Here is a 26,094-nt window from a genome sequence, read left to right on the forward strand (position 1 = left end):
TTATTTTCCCTATAGCTCTGATCTAGCATAACCCTAATGTGTTTAGTTCTAATGTAGGAGAGAATCAAACCCACAATGAACAAGTACATTTTCTATTTTAGATAATCTTTATTGAGCTTCTAAAAATATATTTAGGAGATTCAGTTTTTTATAGTAACATAGAACACTGATACAAATGAATAAAAATTATAAATTCACATCTTTTTCTGTATCCAGGAGACAATGGAAGTGACCCTGAAAACAGAAGTGGAAGCTGGTGCTAGTGGTTTTAGTGTGATAGGTGGAGGAAATGAAGGAATATTTATTAAAAAAGTACTGAAAGAGTCTCCTGCTTCAAAAATATTTAGCCTGAGAGAAGGTACAGTCTGATTTTCTGGTTTTTTGGTGTTTGTTTTTTGGTTGGGTTTTTTTTTTTAATATATATTTTAAAATAATCAGGTATGTAGCTGTGTGTGCGTATAGATACCTACCTGATCTGCCATCTCTGCGTAATAGAAATAGTAGATCCTAAACCAATTAATGTTATATGTGAGCTTAACCTTTCCATATCAATAATTTCAAAGATCAGTTTCTTAATAATATGATTTTTTTTATACCATGAAAGAAACCCCACAAAATTTTTACTGAAAGAGAGAAAAAGATACATAGAAAGTAATATATACACAACTAAAATGAAAAAAAACGCAAGCCCCAACAACCCAAATCATAACATTCATGAAGAACCTACCTTCAATTCTTTCACAAAATAATATGCCACAAAACTACAATAAATAACGATTTAAACAAAAACAAAAGTCCAAAGTGTAAACACTGAAAAATGTAAGAATAAACTATTACTATTACTATCAGGGTGTTCAGTCACTGGAACAAGATTTCTAGGAAGGTTGTAAGTTACCATCCTTGGAAATATTCAAAACCTGACTGCACACAGACCTAAGCAACTGGCTGTTACTTCCTGTTCAGGCTGTAACCTCCCTGAGCAGGGCAGCTGGACTAAATGATCTCCAGAGGTCCTTTCTAGCCTTAACTATTCTGTGATTCTCTTATGTGAACATAATTTCATATTCTAAATAAATAGGATGTGATTTTTTGTGTGTGCATTAATTCAACAGAATTTGAAAAACTGCAAGAAAACACTAATTAAAATTATGTTTGATTCCACTTGCAGGTGATCAGCTTCTAAGTGCTACGATATTTTTTGATAATATCAAGTATGAAGATGCACTCAAGATTCTCCAATATTCCGAGCCATACAGAGTCCAATTCAGCCTCAAAAGAAAAATTGCTGGGAAAGAAGAGTTAGAGCACACTCACTCTACAGCCCAGTACAAAAAGGAAAGAAGAAGCCAGGTAGATAATTGACTAGTTTAAAAAAATTGGATAACACTTTAGTAATGTAGAAATAGACCAGAAAACACACATTTATACTTAGATATAACGCTTAATAATAATACTTGGATATGTGCTTAAACTGACTAGCATGAATGTCCATGAGAATTGAAAAGTCCCACATAATATTTGCAGCTTTTTTAATAGCCTAGGAAAACTATAGATTTTGGATAAAGTCACAATGCTGTGCTAGGGTAGAAAAACATTCTCTAGTGAGAAACCATTTTTTTTTTGTTGTTAAATGTCCACTGATAGAACAGGCTCAGATAAGTTCTCTAATATTTATATTCAGTGTTGTCCAAAATATAAAATAACAGTAAATATTTTTCTCAAAAGCTCATAAATGAAATTTTTTCTTAAAAGTGTGTTTAGCCACTGATATCTGTATAGGCATAATCTGCTCATAGGTCTCCATCACACTCAAAATTATTTTTCTCTTCATATGCATATAAATGTTATGTATATATATTTGTACAGACATATATAAAGATACATATAGAAACCTCTATTTACTGCAATGTTTTGCAAAGAACATAACCTTCAGAAATCCATATATTACAGGCATATAATCCATTTTTAAATGCAATTTCTGCCTGAATTATATACAACATTTTCATGTATTTTATATATATATTTCACATTTTTTTTAATATAACAACCAGATACTGTGAATAAAAAGTTCATCTATGTATTGTATAATATGTATTTTATTTCACGTTGAATCTATCTTTAATTTAGTTTTTATCTTCTAATTACTAATTCTTATTTCAGGAAAAAGAACTCAGTGACAGCATTCCTGAAGAAACACTGCATGTTTCAGGAAAAGACATTTCAGAAGAAGACAAGGAAACATTAATTGTAAGCCAAAGGGTAGGAAGAAGCAAGAGACCTAAAAAAGATAGGTTGTCATGGCCAAAATTCCAGTCAATCAAAAATAAAAAGATACTGGGGCACAAAAGATCTCATAGTACATCAGATACATATGAGTCTGCTATACAGGATATTTCCCCTACAAGCACAGACACAGAGTCTCAATTTCAACAAGAAGTCTGTATCAGAGGAAAAAAAGGAAGCCAAAAGAAACTGAAGTTCCCAAGCATTGGATTCAAAATGCACAAATCCAAACCAGAACCTCAAGACAGGCCAAAAAAAGAAATAAAAACTATGTTGTTAAATGAAAGAGAGAAAATACATAAAGAAGATACCAGCCTGGAAAATCCTGAAATTGTAAATGTTGAATATACCACATTGCCTGCTTATGAAACTGAAACAGGAGAGGTACATGAAACTTTAACAAAAGACTTAAACGATTTGCAAAATGGCATTCCATCTCATGCAAAAAAGTGCCCTGAAGTTGAAATAAGCATTAAAAAAGAAAAAGACAAGGACTCAACATCAAAATTTACTGTACCTGAAGTACCAGCTGTAACAACACAGATATCAAAGCCCAGTTTAAAAACACCTGATCTGAAAGAAAGCCCAACTAAACAAGTACTGCCAGCCTCCTCAAAATCCAGAAAAAAGAAACAGAAAGGAACAGTAGATAAAACAGAAGAAGAAAGTGGAATTAACATAGACATGATGGGACACAGAGCACAAGAATCTATAGAGGTGAAAGGTCTAGAAATAGCTGCTAGAGCAGAATTATACACAACTGGCACACTGGAAACAAGTGAAAAACAAGCAGAAGACACACAAATACTGACAATTCAGCAACCAAAATTTGGGATTTCAATGACCAAAATGAAAGAAAAAGAGACTAAAAAGACCAAGCTGGGAAGTGATGCTCCACATCCAGTACCAGAAAGAACAGCTGATAGGAGTTCAGAGGACGACAGGAATTTGGGTATGAAAACTAACATGCCTGATGCAGAATCAGAACTTTCTACATGGAAAATACAAATGCCATCATTAAAAACGAAAAAAACACCTAAAACTGAGATGAAAATACCAAGAGAAGAAAGCACAACAGAACCAGCAGATACTGTGCCAAAGGCACTGATAGAAGATGGCATGCCAACAAGAGATAAAACTTCGAAAACGGACATCAGCATGAAAATAGGAGAAAAAGATATGGATGGAAAAGAAAGTAAATTCAGACTGCCAAAATTTAAAATTCCTACATTTACCTGGGCAACTGCAAAAGATGAGACAGAACAAACAGAAAGTCATGTAAGAGACAGTGAAGGAAAACTGGTATCCGTAAATGCAGGAGAAAAACAAGAGATGAGTATATCAGAAGAAGAAATGACAGCGCCAAGGGCTGAAAATGAAATAGCGACCTTAAAAGGAAAAACAAAAGATAAAGTTGTAAGAGGAAGGCCAGAAGTACAGAAAGCAACTCTGGAAAATCAAGCTGCAAAAATTTCCTATACAAAAAATAACATTGAAGAGAAAGAAGATAAAATGACTGAAAAATCTGATCATGAAATAAAAAAGCCTGAATACAGCATAACACCACAAAAATCAGTAGAAATAATTGAAACTACAATGGCAAGGATCAATGCTCCCAAGGTGGACATCAGCATCCCATCAGTCGACGTCACTGTTCCAAAGGCCAGCGTTGAGCTGCAGGATCCCGAGGCAGCCCTCAGCCTCGAAGGGGAAGCCAAAGCCCCAGAGAAGGAGGCCGTGAAGACCAAGGACGGCAAGTTCAAGATGCCCAAGTTCGGCATGCCGTCCTTCGGCTGGTCCAGCAGCAGAGAGGCCAAGGGCACCGTGGCCGCTGACGTGGACGTCAACCTCAAGGAGCCCCAGGTGACGGTGCCATCGGGAAGCGCCGAGGTTGACGTGAGCCTGCCTGCAGCCGAGATCCAAGCGCCCGGTGTGGAGGTGACAGTCGAGAAGGGCGCCGCAGCAGACGGTGAGAAAGGCCGATTTAAGATGCCCGACGTCAAGATGCCCAGTGTCAAGCTGCCCAAAGTCAAAGCTCCCCACGTGCAGGTCAGCCTGCCAAAGGGCGAGGCCTCGCTGCCCGAGGTCCAGGCCGAAGTCCCGGAGGGCGAAGCTGCAGTGCAGGGTCCTGATGCCGAAAGTGGCCTGGAGGTGGCTGCCGGCAAAGTTGAGAGCGGCGGCATGAAAATACACATGCCGAAAGTCAAGGTGCCCAGCGTGGTCTTCTCCAAGCCGACCGTCAAGGCTCCCAAACTGGAAGCAGACATCTCAGTGGACAAAGCCGACGTCAGCCTCCCGGAGGCTGGCCTCAAGGCTGGCGACCTCAGCGTCACAGCCGCCGACATCAAGCTGCCCTCCATGGAAGGCTCCGTTGAGCTCAAGGCGCCTGACATAGACCTCAAAGCACCCTCTCCGGAAGGCTCCCTCGATGCGGCCGACCTGGAAAGCACAGGCCTGAAAGGGAAGTTAAAGATGCCCAAGTTCGACAAGCCCAAATTCGGAGTGTCGCCCCCCAAGGCGGAGGTGCTCGAAGGCCAGGTCAGCCTGCCCAGTGCACAGGTAGACCTGCCATCCGCCAGTGTTGTGGCCACAGGGGAGGGCACCGCACTGGGCCTCAAAGCCGATGTCCAGAGCGGCAAAAGCGAAGGGGCCGGCTGGAAGCCGGAGAAACCCTCCCTCAAAATGCCCAAAGCGGACATCAAAGCTCCCAAGGTGGACATCAGCATCCCATCAGTCGACGTCACTGTTCCAAAGGCAGTTGTTGAGCTGCAGGCTCCCGAGGCAGCCCTCAGCCTCGAAGGGGAAGCCAAAGCCCCAGAGAAGGAGGCTGTGAAGACCAAGGACGGCAAGTTCAAGATGCCCAAGTTCGGCATGCCGTCCTTCGGCTGGTCCAGCAGCAGAGAGGCCAAGGGCACCGTGGCCGCTGACGTGGACGTCAACCTCAAGGAGCCCCAGGTGACGGTGCCATCGGGAAGCGCCGAGGTTGACGTGAGCCTGCCCGCGGCCGAGATCCAAGCGCCCGGTGTGGAGGTGACAGTCGAGAAGGGCGCCGCAGCAGACGGTGAGAAAGGCCGATTTAAGATGCCCGACGTCAAGATGCCCAGTGTCAAGCTGCCCAAAGTCAAAGCTCCCCACGTGCAGGTCAGCCTGCCAAAGGGCGAGGCCTCGCTGCCCGAGGTCCAGGCCGAAGTCCCGGAGGGCGAAGCTGCCGTGCAGGGTCCTGATGCCGAAAGTGGCCTGGAGGTGGCTGCCGGCAAAGTTGAGAGCGGCGGCATGAAAATACACATGCCGAAAGTCAAGGTGCCCAGCGTGGTCTTCTCCAAGCCGACCGTCAAGGCTCCCAAACTGGAAGCAGACATCTCAGTGGACAAAGCCGACGTCAGCCTCCCGGAGGCTGGCCTCAAGGCTGGCGACCTCAGCGTCACAGCCGCCGACATCAAGCTGCCCTCCATGGAAGGCTCCGTTGAGCTCAAGGCGCCTGACATAGACCTCAAAGCACCCTCTCCGGAAGGCTCCCTCGATGCGGCCGACCTGGAAAGCACAGGCCTGAAAGGGAAGTTAAAGATGCCCAAGTTCGACAAGCCCAAATTCGGAGTGTCGCCCCCCAAGGCGGAGGTGCTCGAAGGCCAGGTCAGCCTGCCCAGTGCACAGGTAGACCTGCCATCCGCCAGTGTTGTGGCCACAGGGGAGGGCACCGCACTGGGCCTCAAAGCCGATGTCCCCAGCGGCAAAAGCGAAGGGGCCGGCTGGAAGCCGGAGAAACCCTCCCTCAAAATGCCCAAAGTGGACATCAAAGCTCCCAAGGTGGACATCAGCATCCCATCAGTCGACGTCACTGTTCCAAAGGCAGGTGTTGAGCTGCAGGCTCCCGAGGCAGCCCTCAGCCTCGAAGGGGAAGCCAAAGCCCCAGAGAAGGAGGCCGTGAAGACCAAGGACGGCAAGTTCAAGATGCCCAAGTTCGGCATGCCGTCCTTCGGCTGGTCCAGCAGCAGAGAAGCCAAGGGCACCGTGGCCGCTGACGTGGACGTCAACCTCAAGGAGCCCCAGGTGACGGTGCCATCGGGAAGCGCCGAGGTTGACGTGAGCCTGCCCGCGGCCGAGATCCAAGCGCCCGGTGTGGAGGTGACAGTCGAGAAGGGCGCCGCAGCAGACGGTGAGAAAGGCCGATTTAAGATGCCCGACGTCAAGATGCCCAGTGTCAAGCTGCCCAAAGTCAAAGCTCCCCACGTGCAGGTCAGCCTGCCAAAGGGCGAGGCCTCGCTGCCCGAGGTCCAGGCCGAAGTCCCGGAGGGCGAAGCTGCCGTGCAGGGTCCTGATGCCGAAAGTGGCCTGGAGGTGGCTGCCGGCAAAGTTGAGAGCGGCGGCATGAAAATACACATGCCGAAAGTCAAGGTGCCCAGCGTGGTCTTCTCCAAGCCGACCGTCAAGGCTCCCAAACTGGAAGCAGACATCTCAGTGGACAAAGCCGACGTCAGCCTCCCGGAGGCTGGCCTCAAGGCTGGCGACCTCAGCGTCACAGCCGCCGACATCAAGCTGCCCTCCATGGAAGGCTCCGTTGAGCTCAAGGCGCCTGACATAGACCTCAAAGCACCCTCTCCGGAAGGCTCCCTCGATGCGGCCGACCTGGAAAGCACAGGCCTGAAAGGGAAGTTAAAGATGCCCAAGTTCGACAAGCCCAAATTCGGAGTGTCGCCCCCCAAGGCGGAGGTGCTCGAAGGCCAGGTCAGCCTGCCCAGTGCACAGGTAGACCTGCCATCCGCCAGTGTTGTGGCCACAGGGGAGGGCACCGCACTGGGCCTCAAAGCCGATGTCCAGAGCGGCAAAAGCGAAGGGGCCGGCTGGAAGCCGGAGAAACCCTCCCTCAAAATGCCCAAAGCGGACATCAAAGCTCCCAAGGTGGACATCAGCATCCCATCAGTCGACGTCACTGTTCCAAAGGCAGTTGTTGAGCTGCAGGGTCCTGAGGCAGCCCTCAGCCTCGAAGGGGAAGCCAAAGCCCCAGAGAAGGAGGCTGTGAAGACCAAGGACGGCAAGTTCAAGATGCCCAAGTTCGGCATGCCGTCCTTCGGCTGGTCCAGCAGCAGAGAGGCCAAGGGCACCGTGGCCGCTGACGTGGACGTCAACCTCAAGGAGCCCCAGGTGACGGTGCCATCGGGAAGCGCCGAGGTTGACGTGAGCCTGCCCGCGGCCGAGATCCAAGCGCCCGGTGTGGAGGTGACAGTCGAGAAGGGCGCCGCAGCAGACGGTGAGAAAGGCCGATTTAAGATGCCCGACGTCAAGATGCCCAGTGTCAAGCTGCCCAAAGTCAAAGCTCCCCACGTGCAGGTCAGCCTGCCAAAGGGCGAGGCCTCGCTGCCCGAGGTCCAGGCCGAAGTCCCGGAGGGCGAAGCTGCCGTGCAGGGTCCTGATGCCGAAAGTGGCCTGGAGGTGGCTGCCGGCAAAGTTGAGAGCGGCGGCATGAAAATACACATGCCGAAAGTCAAGGTGCCCAGCGTGGTCTTCTCCAAGCTGACCGTCAAGGCTCCCAAACTGGAAGCAGACATCTCAGTGGACAAAGCCGACGTCAGCCTCCCGGAGGCTGGCCTCAAGGCTGGCGACCTCAGCGTCACAGCCGCCGACATCAAGCTGCCCTCCATGGAAGGCTCCGTTGAGCTCAAGGCGCCTGACATAGACCTCAAAGCACCCTCTCCGGAAGGCTCCCTCGATGCGGCCGACCTGGAAAGCACAGGCCTGAAAGGGAAGTTAAAGATGCCCAAGTTCGACAAGCCCAAATTCGGAGTGTCGCCCCCCAAGGCGGAGGTGCTCGAAGGCCAGGTCAGCCTGCCCAGTGCACAGGTAGACCTGCCATCCGCCAGTGTTGTGGCCACAGGGGAGGGCACCGCACTGGGCCTCAAAGCCGATGTCCAGAGCGGCAAAAGCGAAGGGGCCGGCTGGAAGCCGGAGAAACCCTCCCTCAAAATGCCCAAAGCGGACATCAAAGCTCCCAAGGTGGACATCAGCATCCCATCAGTCGACGTCACTGTTCCAAAGGCAGTTGTTGAGCTGCAGGGTCCTGAGGCAGCCCTCAGCCTCGAAGGGGAAGCCAAAGCCCCAGAGAAGGAGGCTGTGAAGACCAAGGACGGCAAGTTCAAGATGCCCAAGTTCGGCATGCCGTCCTTCGGCTGGTCCAGCAGCAGAGAGGCCAAGGGCACCGTGGCCGCTGACGTGGACGTCAACCTCAAGGAGCCCCAGGTGACGGTGCCATCGGGAAGCGCCGAGGTTGACGTGAGCCTGCCCGCGGCCGAGATCCAAGCGCCCGGTGTGGAGGTGACAGTCGAGAAGGGCGCCGCAGCAGACGGTGAGAAAGGCCGATTTAAGATGCCCGACGTCAAGATGCCCAGTGTCAAGCTGCCCAAAGTCAAAGCTCCCCACGTGCAGGTCAGCCTGCCAAAGGGCGAGGCCTCGCTGCCCGAGGTCCAGGCCGAAGTCCCGGAGGGCGAAGCTGCCGTGCAGGGTCCTGATGCCGAAAGTGGCCTGGAGGTGGCTGCCGGCAAAGTTGAGAGCGGCGGCATGAAAATACACATGCCGAAAGTCAAGGTGCCCAGCGTGGTCTTCTCCAAGCCGACCGTCAAGGCTCCCAAACTGGAAGCAGACATCTCAGTGGACAAAGCCGACGTCAGCCTCCCGGAGGCTGGCCTCAAGGCTGGCGACCTCAGCGTCACAGCCGCCGACATCAAGCTGCCCTCCATGGAAGGCTCCGTTGAGCTCAAGGCGCCTGACATAGACCTCAAAGCACCCTCTCCGGAAGGCTCCCTCGATGCGGCCGACCTGGAAAGCACAGGCCTGAAAGGGAAGTTAAAGATGCCCAAGTTCGACAAGCCCAAATTCGGAGTGTCGCCCCCCAAGGCGGAGGTGCTCGAAGGCCAGGTCAGCCTGCCCAGTGCACAGGTAGACCTGCCATCCGCCAGTGTTGTGGCCACAGGGGAGGGCACCGCACTGGGCCTCAAAGCCGATGTCCAGAGCGGCAAAAGCGAAGGGGCCGGCTGGAAGCCGGAGAAACCCTCCCTCAAAATGCCCAAAGCGGACATCAAAGCTCCCAAGGTGGACATCAGCATCCCATCAGTCGACGTCACTGTTCCAAAGGCAGTTGTTGAGCTGCAGGGTCCTGAGGCAGCCCTCAGCCTCGAAGGGGAAGCCAAAGCCCCAGAGAAGGAGGCTGTGAAGACCAAGGACGGCAAGTTCAAGATGCCCAAGTTCGGCATGCCGTCCTTCGGCTGGTCCAGCAGCAGAGAGGCCAAGGGCACCGTGGCCGCTGACGTGGACGTCAACCTCAAGGAGCCCCAGGTGACGGTGCCATCGGGAAGCGCCGAGGTTGACGTGAGCCTGCCCGCGGCCGAGATCCAAGCGCCCGGTGTGGAGGTGACAGTCGAGAAGGGCGCCGCAGCAGACGGTGAGAAAGGCCGATTTAAGATGCCCGACGTCAAGATGCCCAGTGTCAAGCTGCCCAAAGTCAAAGCTCCCCACGTGCAGGTCAGCCTGCCAAAGGGCGAGGCCTCGCTGCCCGAGGTCCAGGCCGAAGTCCCGGAGGGCGAAGCTGCCGTGCAGGGTCCTGATGCCGAAAGTGGCCTGGAGGTGGCTGCCGGCAAAGTTGAGAGCGGCGGCATGAAAATACACATGCCGAAAGTCAAGGTGCCCAGCGTGGTCTTCTCCAAGCTGACCGTCAAGGCTCCCAAACTGGAAGCAGACATCTCAGTGGACAAAGCCGACGTCAGCCTCCCGGAGGCTGGCCTCAAGGCTGGCGACCTCAGCGTCACAGCCGCCGACATCAAGCTGCCCTCCATGGAAGGCTCCGTTGAGCTCAAGGCGCCTGACATAGACCTCAAAGCACCCTCTCCGGAAGGCTCCCTCGATGCGGCCGACCTGGAAAGCACAGGCCTGAAAGGGAAGTTAAAGATGCCCAAGTTCGACAAGCCCAAATTCGGAGTGTCGCCCCCCAAGGCGGAGGTGCTCGAAGGCCAGGTCAGCCTGCCCAGTGCACAGGTAGACCTGCCATCCGCCAGTGTTGTGGCCACAGGGGAGGGCACCGCACTGGGCCTCAAAGCCGATGTCCAGAGCGGCAAAAGCGAAGGGGCCGGCTGGAAGCCGGAGAAACCCTCCCTCAAAATGCCCAAAGCGGACATCAAAGCTCCCAAGGTGGACATCAGCATCCCATCAGTCGACGTCACTGTTCCAAAGGCAGTTGTTGAGCTGCAGGGTCCTGAGGCAGCCCTCAGCCTCGAAGGGGAAGCCAAAGCCCCAGAGAAGGAGGCTGTGAAGACCAAGGACGGCAAGTTCAAGATGCCCAAGTTCGGCATGCCGTCCTTCGGCTGGTCCAGCAGCAGAGAGGCCAAGGGCACCGTGGCCGCTGACGTGGACGTCAACCTCAAGGAGCCCCAGGTGACGGTGCCATCGGGAAGCGCCGAGGTTGACGTGAGCCTGCCCGCGGCCGAGATCCAAGCGCCCGGTGTGGAGGTGACAGTCGAGAAGGGCGCCGCAGCAGACGGTGAGAAAGGCCGATTTAAGATGCCCGACGTCAAGATGCCCAGTGTCAAGCTGCCCAAAGTCAAAGCTCCCCACGTGCAGGTCAGCCTGCCAAAGGGCGAGGCCTCGCTGCCCGAGGTCCAGGCCGAAGTCCCGGAGGGCGAAGCTGCCGTGCAGGGTCCTGATGCCGAAAGTGGCCTGGAGGTGGCTGCCGGCAAAGTTGAGAGCGGCGGCATGAAAATACACATGCCGAAAGTCAAGGTGCCCAGCGTGGTCTTCTCCAAGCCGACCGTCAAGGCTCCCAAACTGGAAGCAGACATCTCAGTGGACAAAGCCGACGTCAGCCTCCCGGAGGCTGGCCTCAAGGCTGGCGACCTCAGCGTCACAGCCGCCGACATCAAGCTGCCCTCCATGGAAGGCTCCGTTGAGCTCAAGGCGCCTGACATAGACCTCAAAGCACCCTCTCCGGAAGGCTCCCTCGATGCGGCCGACCTGGAAAGCACAGGCCTGAAAGGGAAGTTAAAGATGCCCAAGTTCGACAAGCCCAAATTCGGAGTGTCGCCCCCCAAGGCGGAGGTGCTCGAAGGCCAGGTCAGCCTGCCCAGTGCACAGGTAGACCTGCCATCCGCCAGTGTTGTGGCCACAGGGGAGGGCACCGCACTGGGCCTCAAAGCCGATGTCCAGAGCGGCAAAAGCGAAGGGGCCGGCTGGAAGCCGGAGAAACCCTCCCTCAAAATGCCCAAAGCGGACATCAAAGCTCCCAAGGTGGACATCAGCATCCCATCAGTCGACGTCACTGTTCCAAAGGCAGTTGTTGAGCTGCAGGGTCCTGAGGCAGCCCTCAGCCTCGAAGGGGAAGCCAAAGCCCCAGAGAAGGAGGCTGTGAAGACCAAGGACGGCAAGTTCAAGATGCCCAAGTTCGGCATGCCGTCCTTCGGCTGGTCCAGCAGCAGAGAGGCCAAGGGCACCGTGGCCGCTGACGTGGACGTCAACCTCAAGGAGCCCCAGGTGACGGTGCCATCGGGAAGCGCCGAGGTTGACGTGAGCCTGCCCGCGGCCGAGATCCAAGCGCCCGGTGTGGAGGTGACAGTCGAGAAGGGCGCCGCAGCAGACGGTGAGAAAGGCCGATTTAAGATGCCCGACGTCAAGATGCCCAGTGTCAAGCTGCCCAAAGTCAAAGCTCCCCACGTGCAGGTCAGCCTGCCAAAGGGCGAGGCCTCGCTGCCCGAGGTCCAGGCCGAAGTCCCGGAGGGCGAAGCTGCCGTGCAGGGTCCTGATGCCGAAAGTGGCCTGGAGGTGGCTGCCGGCAAAGTTGAGAGCGGCGGCATGAAAATACACATGCCGAAAGTCAAGGTGCCCAGCGTGGTCTTCTCCAAGCTGACCGTCAAGGCTCCCAAACTGGAAGCAGACATCTCAGTGGACAAAGCCGACGTCAGCCTCCCGGAGGCTGGCCTCAAGGCTGGCGACCTCAGCGTCACAGCCGCCGACATCAAGCTGCCCTCCATGGAAGGCTCCGTTGAGCTCAAGGCGCCTGACATAGACCTCAAAGCACCCTCTCCGGAAGGCTCCCTCGATGCGGCCGACCTGGAAAGCACAGGCCTGAAAGGGAAGTTAAAGATGCCCAAGTTCGACAAGCCCAAATTCGGAGTGTCGCCCCCCAAGGCGGAGGTGCTCGAAGGCCAGGTCAGCCTGCCCAGTGCACAGGTAGACCTGCCATCCGCCAGTGTTGTGGCCACAGGGGAGGGCACCGCACTGGGCCTCAAAGCCGATGTCCAGAGCGGCAAAAGCGAAGGGGCCGGCTGGAAGCCGGAGAAACCCTCCCTCAAAATGCCCAAAGCGGACATCAAAGCTCCCAAGGTGGACATCAGCATCCCATCAGTCGACGTCACTGTTCCAAAGGCAGTTGTTGAGCTGCAGGCTCCCGAGGCAGCCCTCAGCCTCGAAGGGGAAGCCAAAGCCCCAGAGAAGGAGGCTGTGAAGACCAAGGACGGCAAGTTCAAGATGCCCAAGTTCGGCATGCCGTCCTTCGGCTGGTCCAGCAGCAGAGAGGCCAAGGGCACCGTGGCCGCTGACGTGGACGTCAACCTCAAGGAGCCCCAGGTGACGGTGCCATCGGGAAGCGCCGAGGTTGACGTGAGCCTGCCCGCGGCCGAGATCCAAGCGCCCGGTGTGGAGGTGACAGTCGAGAAGGGCGCCGCAGCAGACGGTGAGAAAGGCCGATTTAAGATGCCCGACGTCAAGATGCCCAGTGTCAAGCTGCCCAAAGTCAAAGCTCCCCACGTGCAGGTCAGCCTGCCAAAGGGCGAGGCCTCGCTGCCCGAGGTCCAGGCCGAAGTCCCGGAGGGCGAAGCTGCCGTGCAGGGTCCTAATGCCGAAAGTGGCCTGGAGGTGGCTGCCGGCAAAGTTGAGAGCGGCGGCATGAAAATACACATGCCGAAAGTCAAGGTGCCCAGCGTGGTCTTCTCCAAGCCGACCGTCAAGGCTCCCAAACTGGAAGCAGACATCTCAGTGGACAAAGCCGACGTCAGCCTCCCGGAGGCTGGCCTCAAGGCTGGCGACCTCAGCGTCACAGCCGCCGACATCAAGCTGCCCTCCATGGAAGGCTCCGTTGAGCTCAAGGCGCCTGACATAGACCTCAAAGCACCCTCTCCGGAAGGCTCCCTCGATGCGGCCGACCTGGAAAGCACAGGCCTGAAAGGGAAGTTAAAGATGCCCAAGTTCGACAAGCCCAAATTCGGAGTGTCGCCCCCCAAGGCGGAGGTGCTCGAAGGCCAGGTCAGCCTGCCCAGTGCACAGGTAGACCTGCCATCCGCCAGTGTTGTGGCCACAGGGGAGGGCACCGCACTGGGCCTCAAAGCCGATGTCCAGAGCGGCAAAAGCGAAGGGGCCGGCTGGAAGCCGGAGAAACCCTCCCTCAAAATGCCCAAAGCGGACATCAAAGCTCCCAAGGTGGACATCAGCATCCCATCAGTCGACGTCACTGTTCCAAAGGCAGGTGTTGAGCTGCAGGCTCCCGAGGCAGCCCTCAGCCTCGAAGGGGAAGCCAAAGCCCCAGAGAAGGAGGCTGTGAAGACCAAGGACGGCAAGTTCAAGATGCCCAAGTTCGGCATGCCGTCCTTCGGCTGGTCCAGCAGCAGAGAGGCCAAGGGCACCGTGGCCGCTGACGTGGACGTCAACCTCAAGGAGCCCCAGGTGACGGTGCCATCGGGAAGCGCCGAGGTTGACGTGAGCCTGCCCGCGGCCGAGATCCAAGCGCCCGGTGTGGAGGTGACAGTCGAGAAGGGCGCCGCAGCAGACGGTGAGAAAGGCCGATTTAAGATGCCCGACGTCAAGATGCCCAGTGTCAAGCTGCCCAAAGTCAAAGCTCCCCACGTGCAGGTCAGCCTGCCAAAGGGCGAGGCCTCGCTGCCCGAGGTCCAGGCCGAAGTCCCGGAGGGCGAAGCTGCCGTGCAGGGTCCTGATGCCGAAAGTGGCCTGGAGGTGGCTGCCGGCAAAGTTGAGAGCGGCGGCATGAAAATACACATGCCGAAAGTCAAGGTGCCCAGCGTGGTCTTCTCCAAGCCGACCGTCAAGGCTCCCAAACTGGAAGCAGACATCTCAGTGGACAAAGCCGACGTCAGCCTCCCGGAGGCTGGCCTCAAGGCTGGCGACCTCAGCGTCACAGCCGCCGACATCAAGCTGCCCTCCATGGAAGGCTCCGTTGAGCTCAAGGCGCCTGACATAGACCTCAAAGCACCCTCTCCGGAAGGCTCCCTCGATGCGGCCGACCTGGAAAGCACAGGCCTGAAAGGGAAGTTAAAGATGCCCAAGTTCGACAAGCCCAAATTCGGAGTGTCGCCCCCCAAGGCGGAGGTGCTCGAAGGCCAGGTCAGCCTGCCCAGTGCACAGGTAGACCTGCCATCAGCCAGTGTTGTGGCCACAGGGGAGGGCACCGCACTGGGCCTCAAAGCCGATGTCCCCAGCGGCAAAAGCGAAGGGGCCGGCTGGAAGCCGGAGAAACCCTCCCTCAAAATGCCCAAAGCGGACATCAAAGCTCCCAAGGTGGACATCAGCATCCCATCAGTCGACGTCACTGTTCCAAAGGCAGGTGTTGAGCTGCAGGCTCCCGAGGCAGCCCTCAGCCTCGAAGGGGAAGCCAAAGCCCCAGAGAAGGAGGCCGTGAAGACCAAGGACGGCAAGTTCAAGATGCCCAAGTTCGGCATGCCGTCCTTCGGCTGGTCCAGCAGCAGAGAGGCCAAGTGCACCGTGGCCGCTGACGTGGACGTCAACCTCAAGGAGCCCCAGGTGACGGTGCCATCGGGAAGCGCCGAGGTTGACGTGAGCCTGCCCGCGGCCGAGATCCAAGCGCCCGGTGTGGAGGTGACAGTCGAGAAGGGCGCCGCAGCAGACGGTGAGAAAGGCCGATTTAAGATGCCCGACGTCAAGATGCCCAGTGTCAAGCTGCCCAAAGTCAAAGCTCCCCACGTGCAGGTCAGCCTGCCAAAGGGCGAGGCCTCGCTGCCCGAGGTCCAGGCCGAAGTCCCGGAGGGCGAAGCTGCCGTGCAGGGTCCTGATGCCGAAAGTGGCCTGGAGGTGGCTGCCGGCAAAGTTGAGAGCGGCGGCATGAAAATACACATGCCGAAAGTCAAGGTGCCCAGCGTGGTCTTCTCCAAGCCGACCGTCAAGGCTCCCAAACTGGAAGCAGACATCTCAGTGGACAAAGCCGACGTCAGCCTCCCGGAGGCTGGCCTCAAGGCTGGCGACCTCAGCGTCACAGCCCCCGACATCAAGCTGCCCTCCATGGAAGGCTCCGTTGAGCTCAAGGCGCCTGACATAGACCTCAAAGCACCCTCTCCGGAAGGCTCCCTCGATGCGGCCGACCTGGAAAGCACAGGCCTGAAAGGGAAGTTAAAGATGCCCAAGTTCGACAAGCCCAAATTCGGAGTGTCGCCCCCCAAGGCGGAGGTGCTCGAAGGCCAGGTCAGCCTGCCCAGTGCACAGGTAGACCTGCCATCCGCCAGTGTTGTGGCCACAGGGGAGGGCACCGCACTGGGCCTCAAAGCCGATGTCCCCAGCGGCAAAAGCGAAGGGGCCGGCTGGAAGCCGGAGAAACCCTCCCTCAAAATGCCCAAAGCGGACATCAAAGCTCCCAAGGTGGACATCAGCATCCCATCAGTCGACGTCACTGTTCCAAAGGCAGGTGTTGAGCTGCAGGCTCCCGAGGCAGCCCTCAGCCTCGAAGGGGAAGCCAAAGCCCCAGAGAAGGAGGCCGTGAAGACCAAGGACGGCAAGTTCAAGATGCCCAAGTTCGGCATGCCGTCCTTCGGCTGGTCCAGCAGCAGAGAAGCCAAGGGCACCGTGGCCGCTGACGTGGACGTCAACCTCAAGGAGCCCCAGGTGACGGTGCCATCGGGAAGCGCCGAGGTTGACGTGAGCCTGCCCGCGGCCGAGATCCAAGCGCCCGGTGTGGAGGTGACAGTCGAGAAGGGCGCCGCAGCAGACGGTGAGAAAGGCCGATTTAAGATGCCCGACGTCAAGATGCCCAGTGTCAAGCTGCCCAAAGTCAAAGCTCCCCACGTGCAGGTCAGCCTGCCAAAGGGCGAGGCCTCGCTGCCCGAGGTCCAGGCCGAAGTCCCGGAGGGCGAAGCTGCCGTGCAGGGTCCTGATGCCGAAAGTGGCCTGGAGGTGGCTGCCGGCAAAGTTGAGAGCGGCGGCATGAAAATACACATGCCGAAAGTCAAGGTGCCCAGCGTGGTCTTCTCCAAGCCGACCGTCAAGGCTCCCAAACTGGAAGCAGACATCTCAGTGGACAAAGCCGACGTCAGCCTCCCGGAGGCTGGCCTCAAGGCTGGCGACCTCAGCGTCACAGCCCCCGACATCAAGCTGCCCTCCATGGAAGGCTCCGTTGAGCTCAAGGCGCCTGACATAGACCTCAAAGCACCCTCTCCGGAAGGCTCCCTCGATGCGGCCGACCTGGAAAGCACAGGCCTGAAAGGGAAGTTAAAGATGCCCAAGTTCGACAAGCCCAAATTCGGAGTGTCGCCCCCCAAGGCGGAGGTGCTCGAAGGCCAGGTCAGCCTGCCCAGTGCACAGGTAGACCTGCCATCCGCCAGTGTTGTGGCCACAGGGGAGGGCACCGCACTGGGCCTCAAAGCCGATGTCCAGAGCGGCAAAAGCGAAGGGGCCGGCTGGAAGCCGGAGAAACCCTCCCTCAAAATGCCCAAAGCGGACATCAAAGCTCCCAAGGTGGACATCAGCATCCCATCAGTCGACGTCACTGTTCCAAAGGCAGGTGTTGAGCTGCAGGCTCCCGAGGCAGCCCTCAGCCTCGAAGGGGAAGCCAAAGCCCCAGAGAAGGAGGCCGTGAAGACCAAGGACGGCAAGTTCAAGATGCCCAAGTTCGGCATGCCGTCCTTCGGCTGGTCCAGCAGCAGAGAGGCCAAGGGCACCGTGGCCGCTGACGTGGACGTCAACCTCAAGGAGCCCCAGGTGACGGTGCCATCGGGAAGCGCCGAGGTTGACGTGAGCCTGCCCGCGGCCGAGATCCAAGCGCCCGGTGTGGAGGTGACAGTCGAGAAGGGCGCCGCAGCAGACGGTGAGAAAGGCCGATTTAAGATGCCCGACGTCAAGATGCCCAGTGTCAAGCTGCCCAAAGTCAAAGCTCCCCACGTGCAGGTCAGCCTGCCAAAGGGCGAGGCCTCGCTGCCCGAGGTCCAGGCCGAAGTCCCGGAGGGCGAAGCCGCCGTGCAGGGTCCTGATGCCGAAAGTGGCCTGGAGGTGGCTGCCGGCAAAGTTGAGAGCGGCGACATGAAAATACACATGCCGAAAGTCAAGGTGCCCAGCGTGGTCTTCTCCAAGCCGACCGTCAAGGCTCCCAAACTGGAAGCAGACATCTCAGTGGACAAAGCCGACGTCAGCCTCCCGGAGGCTGGCCTCAAGGCTGGCGACCTCAGCGTCACGGCTCCCGACATCAAGCTGCCCTCCATGGAAGGCTCCGTTGAGCTCAAGGCGCCTGACATAGACCTCAAAGCACCCTCTCCGGAAGGCTCCCTCGATGCGGCCGACCTGGAAAGCACAGGCCTGAAAGGGAAGTTAAAGATGCCCAAGTTCGACAAGCCCAAATTCGGAGTGTCGCCACCCAAGGCGGAGGTGCTCGAAGGCCAGGTCAGCCTGCCCAGTGCACAGGTAGACCTGCCATCCGCCAGTGTTGTGGCCACAGGGGAGGGCACCGCACTGGGCCTCAAAGCCGATGTCCAGAGCGGCAAAAGCGAAGGGGCCGGCTGGAAGCTGGAGAAACCCTCCCTCAAAATGCCCAAAGCGGACATCAAAGCTCCCAAGGTGGACATCAGCATCCCATCAGTCGACGTCACTGTTCCAAAGGCAGTTGTTGAGCTGCAGGGTCCCGAGGCAGCCCTCAGCCTCGAAGGGGAAGCCAAAGCCCCAGAGAAGGAGGCCGTGAAGACCAAGGACGGCAAGTTCAAGATGCCCAAGTTCGGCATGCCGTCCTTCGGCTGGTCCAGCAGCAGAGAGGCCAAGGGCACCGTGGCCGCTGACGTGGACGTCAACCTCAAGGAGCCCCAGGTGACGGTGCCATCGGGAAGCGCCGAGGTTGACGTGAGCCTGCCCGCGGCCGAGATCCAAGCGCCCGGTGTGGAGGTGACAGTCGAGAAGGGCGCCGCAGCAGACGGTGAGAAAGGCCGATTTAAGATGCCTGACGTCAAGATGCCCAGTGTCAAGCTGCCCAAAGTCAAAGCTCCCCACGTGCAGGTCAGCCTGCCAAAGGGCGAGGCCTCGCTGCCCGAGGTCCAGGCCGAAGTCCCGGAGGGCGAAGCCGCCGTGCAGGGTCCTGATGCCGAAAGTGGCCTGGAGGTGGCTGCCGGCAAAGTTGAGAGCGGCGGCATGAAAATACACATGCCGAAAGTCAAGGTGCCCAGCGTGGTCTTCTCCAAGCCGACCGTCAAGGCTCCCAAACTGGAAGCAGACATCTCAGTGGACAAAGCCGACGTCAGCCTCCCGGAGGCTGGCCTCAAGGCTGGCGACCTCAGCGTCACAGCCGCCGACATCAAGCTGCCCTCCATGGAAGGCTCCGTTGAGCTCAAGTCGCCTGACATAGACCTCAAAGCACCCTCTCCGGAAGGCTCCCTCGATGCGGCCGACCTGGAAAGCACAGGCCTGAAAGGGAAGTTAAAGATGCCCAAGTTCGACAAGCCCAAATTCGGAGTGTCGCCCCCCAAGGCGGAGGTGCTCGAAGGCCAGGTCAGCCTGCCCAGTGCACAGGTAGACCTGCCATCAGCCAGTGTTGTGGCCACAGGGGAGGGCACCGCACTGGGCCTCAAAGCCAATGTCCCCAGCGGCAAAAGCAAAGGGGCCGGCTGGAAGCCGGAGAAACCCTCCCTCAAAATGCCCAAAGCGGACATCAAAGCTCCCAAGGTGGACATCAGCATCCCATCAGTCGACGTCACTGTTCCAAAGGCAGGTGTTGAGCTGCAGGCTCCCGAGGCAGCCCTCAGCCTCGAAGGGGAAGCCAAAGCCCCAGAGAAGGAGGCCGTGAAGACCAAGGACAGCAAGTTCAAGATGCCCAAGTTTGGCATGCCTTCCTTCGGCTGGTCCAGCAGCAGAGAGGCCAAGGGCACCGTGGCCGCTGACGTGGACGTCAACCTCAAGGAACCCCAGGTGACGGTGCCATCGGGAAGCGCCGAGGTTGACGTGAGCCTGCCCGCTGCCGAGATCCAGGCATCTACTTTTGAACCTTACGTAGATTCCCCTGCTGGAAAACAGGATGATTTGGGTAAAACTAAAAGTTCTATACTTAATATGCCTAGGGTTTCTCTTTCTAAAAATGTTAAGTCTCATACAGAGTGGAAGTCTGGGGCTGACATTTCTGTGTCAGAATCTCTTTGTTATTCTGTAACAGAGCATTCTTCTGCTGTTATTTCAGGTAGTGTTGGAGCTGATGTTCCTCCTGTTAATAAGGGTGTTATTTGCTCTAAAAATACTAAATTCAGAATTCCTATCTTGGGCTTCTCCAAAGTTGATATTGGTTCTTCCAAATATGAGCAGGATTCCCCATTACCAAAAGGTGGTATTACTCTTACTAAATATCAAATGAATCTAGCAGAATCTGAATCCAAAATGTCATCTCTTGCTGATGAGAATATTTCTTTAACAGATTTTGAAATTTTAAGTGAAAATGCTTCTTTGGAGCAAGGAAGTCTGAAGCCAGGATGTAAACTACCATCTGCTGAAATACCTGTAGATGACACAGAGTTTACAGTTAAAATTCCTAAATTCCGAAAACCAAAATTTGGATTTTCTTTGTCCATAGGAAAACCATCAGTAAGTGACATTGGCTCCAAAGTGGAATATGAAATTTCCAGGGGAAGTACAACATCTGATATGGGTGATACTGACAAGCTTACTCAGATCTCTGATGCTGAGTTTGGTGTAAAGGTGCACAAGCCTTCATCTGAAATTGTTCTGGATGCTCCCAGGTTGGATGTCAGTCTCCCATCAATGGAAGCTAGCATGCCAAAACTAGAAGTGGATATCCATGGCCCAGATTTAGAATGCAAGGCAGAACAGGAAGTATTTTCAGGAGAGATGGACACTGAGGACAAAGAAAACAAAGTTAAAAAGTCAAAATTCAAACTCCCGTCATTTAGTTGGTCACCAAAGAAAGAAGCTATTGCTCCGTCTGAAGTGGAGGGACATCTGCAAGAACCAACCGTGTCTACTCTGTCTCGAGACACAGAATCTGAATTAATATTTCTTACCCCTGAGAATCAAAACCTTCATGTAGAATTTGATACATCAATAGAAAAAGATGGTGGAAAGGGTAGAATTAAAAAGTCTCAGTTTACCATGCCAAAGATCTCATTCCCTAAATTTAAAGGTCAGAAAGTCCAGGTGTCTCTGCCTGTACTGGAAACTGACATTTGTGGTCCCAAACAAGAGAACAAAGGTGTTTCAGTACAGGAATCTGAGAAAGGGAGTAGTGTAGAAGAGGCAGAAATGGACATAAAAATGCCAAAAATTACAGTCCCAACTTCAGAATTTTCCAAAGCAGAAATAAAAGCTCCCAAAATAGAAATGGGTATGCCTACAGGTGAGGTCATACTTCCTACATGTGAAGAAAATGACCTGAGATTGAAATCAGCCGCTGCTAATGCCAGCCTCTCCCCCTCAGATATTAAGATTACAACTGAAGGCCCCCTTGAGGTGAAGAGTCGTGACACAAGTGTTGAAAGAACATCAAGTGAAATTGCTATGGGTGATGTAGAAATAAAAATTGAAGGTGCTGAAGGGAGAACAAAAATGTCTAAATTCCAAATGCCAAAATTTGGAATTACAGATTCTAAAGGGAAAGGGTCAGAAAAGGAGGTCAGACAATCCAAATCAGAAGTCAAGGTTCCTCAACTAAAAACAATGGTAGAAATAGCTGACATTGCTGTTGAAGCACCAAAATGGGAGGTGGAATGTGGTACAGGAACAGAAACTTACAGCCCTAAAGTCAAAATGGCCAAAGTTGACAATAGGGCACCAGAGGCTGACACTTCTATTCTAAAACCAGACACTGATATTGAGGATTCAGATGCAGTACTGAAAATTAAAGGGGAAAGAAAGCAAGATGGAGATGGAGAAGGAGGACATTTCAAAATGCCAAAATTCAGGCTTCCATCCTTTAGTTGGTCACCAAAGAAGGAAGCAAGTATTAAACCAGATTCTGGAGTGAATTTGGAAGATCATAAACTTGCTGCGGTATCAAGCAGAATAGACACAGAAATGAGAGAAACCACAACTGATGATCAGGGTAGTGGGCCAGACCTTGATCTGGAAATATCTGCAGGAAAAGCTGAACAGAAAAGTCCAAGTAAAAAGCCTCAATTTGTCATGCCTAAAATTTCACTCTCCAAGATCAAGGTTCCCAAACCTCAGACTCGTTCATCAAAAGTTGAAGCTGATACTACTATTCTTAAAACAGAGAGAGAGGGTGATGATTCAATACAGATACCTGATATAGAAAGAAGTGATTTTGAAAGGACAGAAGAAGGGACACAAATAAGCATAAAACCATCTGATGTTAAGATCCCCACTCTGGACTTTTCAAAAATAGAAACTGGAGCCTCCCAAACTGAAATGGGAGTCAGCTCAGCAAAGATCGGTGCTGCTCTGCCTCCTTCAGAGGGGAGTTTTCAACAGCTTGTCTTAAAATCAAGTTCTACTAATGAAGATGACATTCAGAAAACAGGTATTAAGTTCCCCAAAGGAGAAACTTCAACTGAACTGAGGAGCCCTGAAATAATAACAGAAAAGTCATTAGTTGTGGAAGGAAGAAAGATTAATTTGGAAGGTCCTGAAGGGAAGATTAAAATGCCCAAATTTCAGAAGCCAAAATTGGGAATTTCCCTAACAAAAGGGAAAGGCCCAGAGACAGAAATCAACTCTCCAAAAATAGAAGCTGAGCTACCCCAGCTAAAAATGACAAAGGAAACTGCTGACATTGATGTGGGAGTTCCAGTATCAGAACTTACATCTGATATGTCAGATCCTGGAGTAGGTGTTTGTAAGATAAAAACACCCCAAGTTCCAACAGCTGGCATTGAAGCTCCAAAGGTAGATGTAAGCCTTCAGTCAGCATCTAAACCAATGACAGAGGGAGCTGTTGAGAACCTTGAGGAGAAATATATCAAATTAAAAGAAGAATATGATATAAAAGCTGAAGAAGGTCAGACTGAAGAACATCAGGGATGGTTTAAAATGCCAAAATTCAGAATACCTGCATTTGGCAGGACATCCTTAAAGGAAAAAAAAGGTGATGCTTATATTGAAAGATGTATGGAAGAAGCTCAGACAGGCATTCCCTCTGCCAAAGTACAAACTGAAATGAATATTCCTGAAAATACATTCTCATTGCCACATGCAGTCACTGAAATTACTATTGGAAAAGAAGGGATTCCAAAATTAGGAGATTCTGTGAAGAGTTCTGATGTTAGCTTGGCAAAGATGGAAGGAGATACTTTGTTGTCCACAGAAAGAGCAGATAGCACAGTGAATATTCCAAAAACTGAAACTTATGCAGATATAGTTAAGCACAGTGCTGAAGGACGAAAAATGCATACTTCAGAACTCACGGTATCTCCAGCAGAATTTGATAAAGAAAACAGTTTAACAGATAGGTTTTCTACATGTACTCTGACTCTTCAAGAGCATAAAATCAAATCACAGGATATAGAAGCCCCAAAGGCAGAAAGTTCCTCTAAGTTAGAGACTTCAGGAACAGGACGTATACCATCATCAGCTGAAATTACTCTGGATGCAACACAAGAGAATATAGATGTTAGTCTTCCGAAGGAAGGGCTAGATATTCAAAATCAAGAGGCAGTAATTAAACAAGGAAAGATGATAAAGGGTGAGATGAAAATTACAGGAGAAGACAGTGAAGGAAGCCAATTGAAAAGGCCTATGAGTGAGTGGTCTACAGCAAAAGGATCAGAAGATGGTGCTTATGTTACAGCTAAGCTGGAAGATCTAATGGTAGAAGTTCCAGTAGTGAAGATGGACGTTAAAATTGCTAGAGTAGATCCTGAAATGAAATTTCAAGTGGAAAGTGTTGAAAAGGGCATGTCTGCAGGAGGGGAAGTGCAAGTAAAAAATAGAGCAGAAACAAGTACAATTAAAACATACAAGTTTAAGATTCCAAAGTTTGGAGTGTTGCATTCAGAAGTCAAGGGTTTTGAAGATGATATCAATTTGCCAAAGTCAGAAGCTGATTCAGTATCTAAAGCTGAAATAGGCACAGCAGAGATGCAGTTTCAAAAATTAGAAAAATCTATTGGCCTGAAAAGTCCAGCTCTAGATCATATGGAAGCATCTGCCAGAATAACAGTAGACAAGTCACAAGATGACCCAGAAGTAAATATAAAAATTCCCAAGCTAAAAATACCAAGGTTTACTTTCAAAGCTCTCCCAATTGAAGCTGATGTTTCAGTGTCAAAAGTGGTAACAGATCCAAAGGGATCTAGTACTGACATTGAAGTAGTGCAACTGCAAGAAACCTCTGCTATCCCTGAAGAAACACCAGTGGCTCTAGAGGGTAGTGTTCAAAAAGCAAAAAGCAAAATTCTAACACTAACTGAACCTGACATTAAAACAGCACAGATGACTACTACCATAGGGTCCTCCCTTCCAAACGCAGGGCAAGACATTCACTGGTCATATGTAGAGGGCCAAGAAGTGAGTGAGAAAGTAGAACCTGAACATGTTGCTATTGAAAGATGTGAGATTTATACTACTGAAATAGTGAAAGAATCAGAGATTCTCTCATCAGAAGTCAAAACTCCTGCTTTGGGATTCTCACTGCTCAAGGTTAAGTTGCCTGAATCACATAGCAACTTAGAAGTGCTAGTCCAGCAGCCATCTCCAACAGATGGTGTGTCAGTGAACACACCTAAATATGCTGATGAAAGTTTTGGAGGTGCAGCATGGAGGACTGGCAGTGCTGACCTTAAACTATCTGACAATCTACACAGTGAGATTGAAGAATCTAGTGGAGAAGTAAGTTTGCCAAAGTTAAAAACATCTGCTGTTGAACTAAAGCCTTCCAGTAAACTTGAAGAGAGTCTTCCTAGTAGATCACTGCAGGGAATAACTGCAGATCCTCTCTCTAAAGATGAGGATGTAGTTGAAGCACTAGAAGATGAAGATGACATAACCAATGGAAAAGAAAAGACTGATAGTAAAAGATCTCCTGGAAGATTCAAATTTTGGCTTCCAAGTATTGGCTTTTCATCTTCTGGTGATGAAACTAGCACAGATTCAAAAACAGAAGTAAAAAAGTCAGTTCCAGAAGAAGTGAAACCTGCTGACACATCAGGTCATGATTCTTCTAAGCAAACTGAAAAATCGGGATGGTTTAGGTTTCCCAAGCTTGGTTTCACGTCTCCTTCCAAAAAGGCTAAAACTGTTGAAAAAGAAGAGGTGGGTCATGGAGAGGGAAGAATCTCAGATGAAGATAGCCCACCAGATAAACCTGATGTATTTTTTGATGCACAAGAAAGCTTATCACCTAAAGATATAACAGACGGTGAAATAGTTGAAGCTGATGTGCTCTCATCTAATGTTCCAGTTTCTCGAACTATCGTGACATCTTCAGCAAGAACTGAACTAATCTTGTTGGAAGAAGAAAAGGATAGTCAATCTAATATTCCTGTAGATAAAACCAAGTGAATATTGTCTTTTCTCAATTCTCAATGAAAATAAAATAATCTACATGTACAGACAAAGATGTTTCCTTAATTTTTTAGTAACTGAAAATTAAAACCTAAAACATATTCATAATTATGTTTAGATTATAGATTACTTCCAGAATGGAATATAACCTAGTACTATGAGAAGTACACTTACCTGTTTAGATTTTGGAACTTTCTGACCTACTTTTGCTTTCTTATTAAAATATTTTTCTTTGTTTTAGCTAAGGTAATATATATATCCCATGAACACTTTAAAATGCAAAATAAAAACAAAATACTAATGCTTTATCTCTTCCTCTCTTCTAATTTTTTGGTTATTGTGGTGGGTCATATTTAGCCTTAAAAGAATTTTAAAAGAAAACCAGAATAAATTCAAGACCAAAAACCGTGTAACTAACTCACATTTTTAAGATACCAAAACAAAACATTCTGAAAAAGAATAATTATTGAAATGTGAATAAATAAATTTTTAATGTATATATTTACTGAATACTTAAATACACAGAATGATCTGCCACAGTGGTGGAATTGCTTCGAAGATTTTCTGGGACAAGAGATGTATATAATTATTTGCTTCTCTGTTTATATTAGTGCTTCTCTCAAGTGCACAACAAAAACCAAAGTGCGTATGTGACAGCCTTCACGTGTATCATTAAAACACTGTCTGTATTCTTAATTCACAATAAACTCACCATATGAATAATAACTTGAGTATTGTGAGTTACTGATAGTGCTGTTAGCATTTTCTGAATCTGAAAACCCCAGCTTAAATTTGCAAAAGGTTTGAGTATCTGCTAAACTATCTGCTGAAGTGGCTGCTTAATGACAGCGCAGATTCTAAATACAGTGGTAATGAAGACTTTTCACACATTACAATCACAGGTTTTATAGATTGGCATGTGCAGACATGCTTCATTATAGCAGTTTTCTCATCTTGTATTTTCTTTCTCCATATTCTACTCAGTACAGGGAAAGCAGACACAGCAAAACATTTAGAAACTGGGTTGTAAAGGAAGTGTACTTTGTTGTCTAACCATCTGTAGCTTGAGATGTTCTTAATTTCTGTATCCTTGCACTAGGCTTA

At 51.7% G+C, this 26,094-nt stretch overlaps 1 protein-coding gene across 1 annotated transcript; it reads left to right on the forward strand.

Annotated features, from left to right (window-relative positions):
- The first annotated feature begins 222 nt into the window (after window positions 1-222).
- Window positions 223-25,716, forward strand: AHNAK2 (AHNAK nucleoprotein 2). The gene is made up of 3 exons (XM_065685084.1): window positions 223-358; window positions 1,169-1,350; window positions 2,161-25,716. Exons 1-3 carry the CDS (start codon window positions 223-225, stop codon window positions 24,985-24,987), a joined length of 23,145 nt encoding a protein of 7,714 aa, XP_065541156.1. The 3' UTR covers window positions 24,988-25,716.
- The last annotated feature ends 378 nt before the right edge of the window (window positions 25,717-26,094 follow it).

This window comes from Lathamus discolor, chromosome 6 (assembly GCF_037157495.1).
Source record: "Lathamus discolor isolate bLatDis1 chromosome 6, bLatDis1.hap1, whole genome shotgun sequence".
Lineage (NCBI taxonomy): Eukaryota > Metazoa > Chordata > Aves > Psittaciformes > Psittacidae > Lathamus > Lathamus discolor.